Genomic DNA, 3,760 nt, shown 5'->3' with positions numbered 1-3,760 from the left:
TCCTTACTATTGCCGTCTTTGTTAGAATCATCAGAAGAATCATCTAGAGACTGTTGTGTGATATCTTCAGGGCCAGTCCAGGCTGTGGCCATTTTAATAGATTTTCTTAATAAGAGAGAAGGACATACACTTCGAATAAGGAACATGTGTGCAAGTAAACAGCCACACCCTTCTTCCTGATAATTTAATTAAAAGTCATAATTGTCAGCTATTTATTATTCATATATTAACTGAGCACGCGCAGTTGTACAAAAACGTGCGGCTCCAAGATGGCGATCTGTACAGTCCAAGTGACAAATATCTGCCCAAAGGCCTCCTATCGACAGATGAAGGAATTGCTCAGTTATCTAGGAGACATTGACGAAATTAGACTGTTTCCTGAGGAGTAAGTTATTTTATATTCTTTGTTTTTTGACTGTTCCTAAATTTATAGTGAGGATCGTATTGATATTCCTTCTAAAGTATGTTTTGTCACTTACAAAGAAAGATCATCAGTTGAAACAGCATTACATCTTTCTAATACAATATTCATAGATCGAGCTTTAATTATATCTCAGTCACGTTATGGTATGCCACACTTACATAACTTTATGCCACACCCACTTAATCATATTGTTATCTGTTAGAAGTTATTCCAGATGAATCAGTTGCCATGTCATTAGCTGCTCCTGCTGTAGCAGTAGCAAACCCTGCCCTATTTGGTAACTCTAACTCCACCCCTTTACTGCCGACTCCACAAAGCAGTCTTCTAGGAACACCACAAGCACCATTAGTAAGTTAAATTTGATATGGCCCACTGTATTAAGTACTGATGTTCACACACTTGCTAATGGTGGCTATCCTAAGACACTATGGTAAGTACTGATGTTCGCTAGCCTATAACTTACTATTGATAGCCATCCTAAGACACTATGGTAAGTACTGATGTTCACTAGCCTATAACTTACTAATGATAGCCATCCTAAGACACTATGGTAAGTACTGATGTTCGCTAGCCTATAACTTACTATTGATAGCCATCCTAAGACACTATGGTAAGTACTGATGTTCACTAGCCTATAACTTACTAATGATAGCCATCCTAAGTCACCATAATAAAAGCCAGTATCCTCATAGTATTCCCAGGTTAGAGGACCAATCAAAACATTCCCTCTCTTCTCTAATCCATTGGACAGCCATTTATCTTTCTTCATGATGTTTTATTTTGCACTTTATATTACCATAGTTGCAGAATCCACTGGCTAGTGCAATAGAGCAGGCACAGGCTGTAGCAACCTCTATATCAGCAAATTTACAATCATTTGATGATGTTAATAATTCTGCCCAGAATTCAGCTGTGCTCAGTGTTGGAGGCTCTGTTATTCCATCGACTCCTACTATTACCGGCAATGTTGATCCAACAAAGATTGATGAGATAAAGAAGGACTATTTACGTCGGGAATTTAAGTAGCACGGTATGGGAAAGATGGATGGGTGGATAGAATTATCTTAAATGTACATTTATATGTATAATTTTTAAAAATTTTTTTTAGCTTATGGCGGACCAAGTTATGGGTTTTTTTCCAAACTTGTGGTGAAATTCGTTATGTTAGAATGGCAGGAGACGAAACCCAACCCACTCGGTTAGTTTGTAGTATATACCATATATGGTGATGTCTCCTCAGGTTTGCCTTTGTTGAATTTACCAATCCAGAGTCAGTTCAAATAGCTCTACAATACAATGGAGCTATGTTTGGTGATCGTCCCATCAAGTGAGTCACATGGCTGTCACATGTATCTTGTATGTCATCATAATTATGATTGCCAGTGTTCGTTGTGTAGCTTTTTACTTTTCACATGACTATCATATGGTTATTGCATGGCTATTATGTGACTGCTATGTGACTATCATGTTTGTCACATGACTGTTGTATGACCGTCACATGACTATCACATTGAAATTACCATTGTGCTCTCTCTCTCTCTCTCTCTTTCTCTCTCTCTCTAACTATTCTTTGCACACACATATATTAAATTGTATACACATGATGCACAGACCATTTAAACACGTATTTATTAATAATTCTATTTATAACGCACTTCAAACTCCAGACTTTATATGTAAGTATTATTAAGTTTTAGAAGGGTTCACTAATGTATGTGGTCACTGACTTATGTGATGCATAAAATTAACATGCTTTCTTCATTCATTCATTCCTCCATTAAATTATTTACTCATCCATTATATATATATTCATGCATCTATGCTAGTTATAGTATTTTATATAATTATATCACATTTTATCTGTAGAGTCAATCACAGCAAAAATGCTATAGTTAAGCCACAGGGAAAAACACCTGAAATGGCACAGAGAGAAGTCGATGAGGCAATGAGGAAGGTACGCCAGGCAACTCATGCTATATCTACTGCTATTGAACCAGGTACAGTGTTCTTATTGTGATAATGGGGTGTGTGATTTTAACCTCTAGGGAGAGATTCACGTTCCAGAAGTCGCTCAAGGTAATTTTGACCTTTAAGGGACTGCTTCTTTAATTACATTTCTAATTAGGTCTCGAGAACGCAGGAGATCTAGATCACGGGATAGACGGAGGCGATCTCCCTCTCGTGAGAGATATCGTCGACAAAGTCCTTCGTGGTCTCCTCGTCACCGTGGTTACTCTCCCTATCGAGGTAATGTGGTAATATGATTACTTGAGCCATTTTATTTTGTAGTGATAGTCGCAGAGGAGGTTATCGGGATAGAAGATCGCGTTCCAGGTCCCCTCCTCGTCAATATTACTCCCATCGTCGAAGGTATTAAAAATGTATTAATTTCATAAAATTATTTGACTCCAGATCGCCTGAAAGAGACCGACGTCGACGATCTTACAGCAAAGTCGTTCTCCCTCACCTCGACGCAAATCTTCAAGGTATGTAAACTAATTATTGTCTTAGTTATTTTGTTTATTTAATAGGCGGAATAGAGATCGTGATTATGAGAAAACACGAGAACGAGACTTGTCAGCTACCCCTAGTCCGAGTCCTGAGAGAAAGAAAAGTAAAAAATCCAAGAAAGAAAAGAAACATAAAAAGCAGCGATCTCCCTCTGTATCATTATCTCCTTCTCCACCCCCTCATGAAAGAGAAGGTAATTAGGGGTGTGGTTTTATGTTTTGTGCATACAGGGTTAAAATTATTGTACAACTCGGGCTGTCTATAGAATTGTTTATAGTAAAATCTTGTTATGTTTTTAGGGAAGGTACATTATTCTGATAATAGTCCACTCTCAGGACAAGATGATGACCGACACAGCAGTCCCTCTTCAGACTGAGAGAACTATTTCTACCAGAATTCTTTGATTATTTTATGTTTTAAATATCTTTCACAATAATACACACACAAAAAAACACTATTATACTAGTGATGATGGTTGTGTTTGTAGACCCATTCCTGAACTTGAGTTTGCTAGCATTTGGACTGAGTCTAGTGCTGCTAATGTCTCTAGTGACTTCTCACGTACGTGATTATATTTAACTTGAAGCTGTATAGAAAAAATAAGATGGTTGTGTACCAAATATGGTAATTGTGTGTGTAGGGGGTTTGAAACTACAGACTAATCCCTCCATGGGCCTGAGCAAATAGTTATAGTAGCAGGGATGTACTGTATATAGTATTATACTAAGTCTATGTGTCCTCTAACATCGATAGTATGAAGAATTGACAAATATGTTAATATTGTGCTATGAGATTTTTTTGTAATTCTTACATATTTGAATAATT

At 37.2% G+C, this 3,760-nt stretch overlaps 1 protein-coding gene across 1 annotated transcript; it reads left to right on the top strand.

Annotated features, from left to right (window-relative positions):
• Positions 1-269: 269 nt before the first annotated feature.
• On the top strand, positions 270-3,311 carry LOC121391859 (splicing regulatory glutamine/lysine-rich protein 1-like). The gene is given in 11 exon segments (XM_041523338.1): positions 270-385; positions 434-567; positions 627-772; positions 1,226-1,417; positions 1,419-1,454; positions 1,549-1,622; positions 1,665-1,751; positions 2,291-2,421; positions 2,489-2,671; positions 2,714-2,794; positions 3,235-3,311. Coding segments are annotated over 11 exon segments (1,257 nt in total).
• Positions 3,312-3,760: the final 449 nt, after the last annotated feature.

Source organism: Gigantopelta aegis, unplaced genomic scaffold (genome assembly GCF_016097555.1).
Source record: "Gigantopelta aegis isolate Gae_Host unplaced genomic scaffold, Gae_host_genome ctg3023_pilon_pilon, whole genome shotgun sequence".
Taxonomy (NCBI): Eukaryota; Metazoa; Mollusca; class Gastropoda; order Neomphalida; family Peltospiridae; genus Gigantopelta; species Gigantopelta aegis.
Note: the sequence above shows the minus strand (reverse complement) of the source record. Positions and strands in the feature narration are given on the sequence as shown.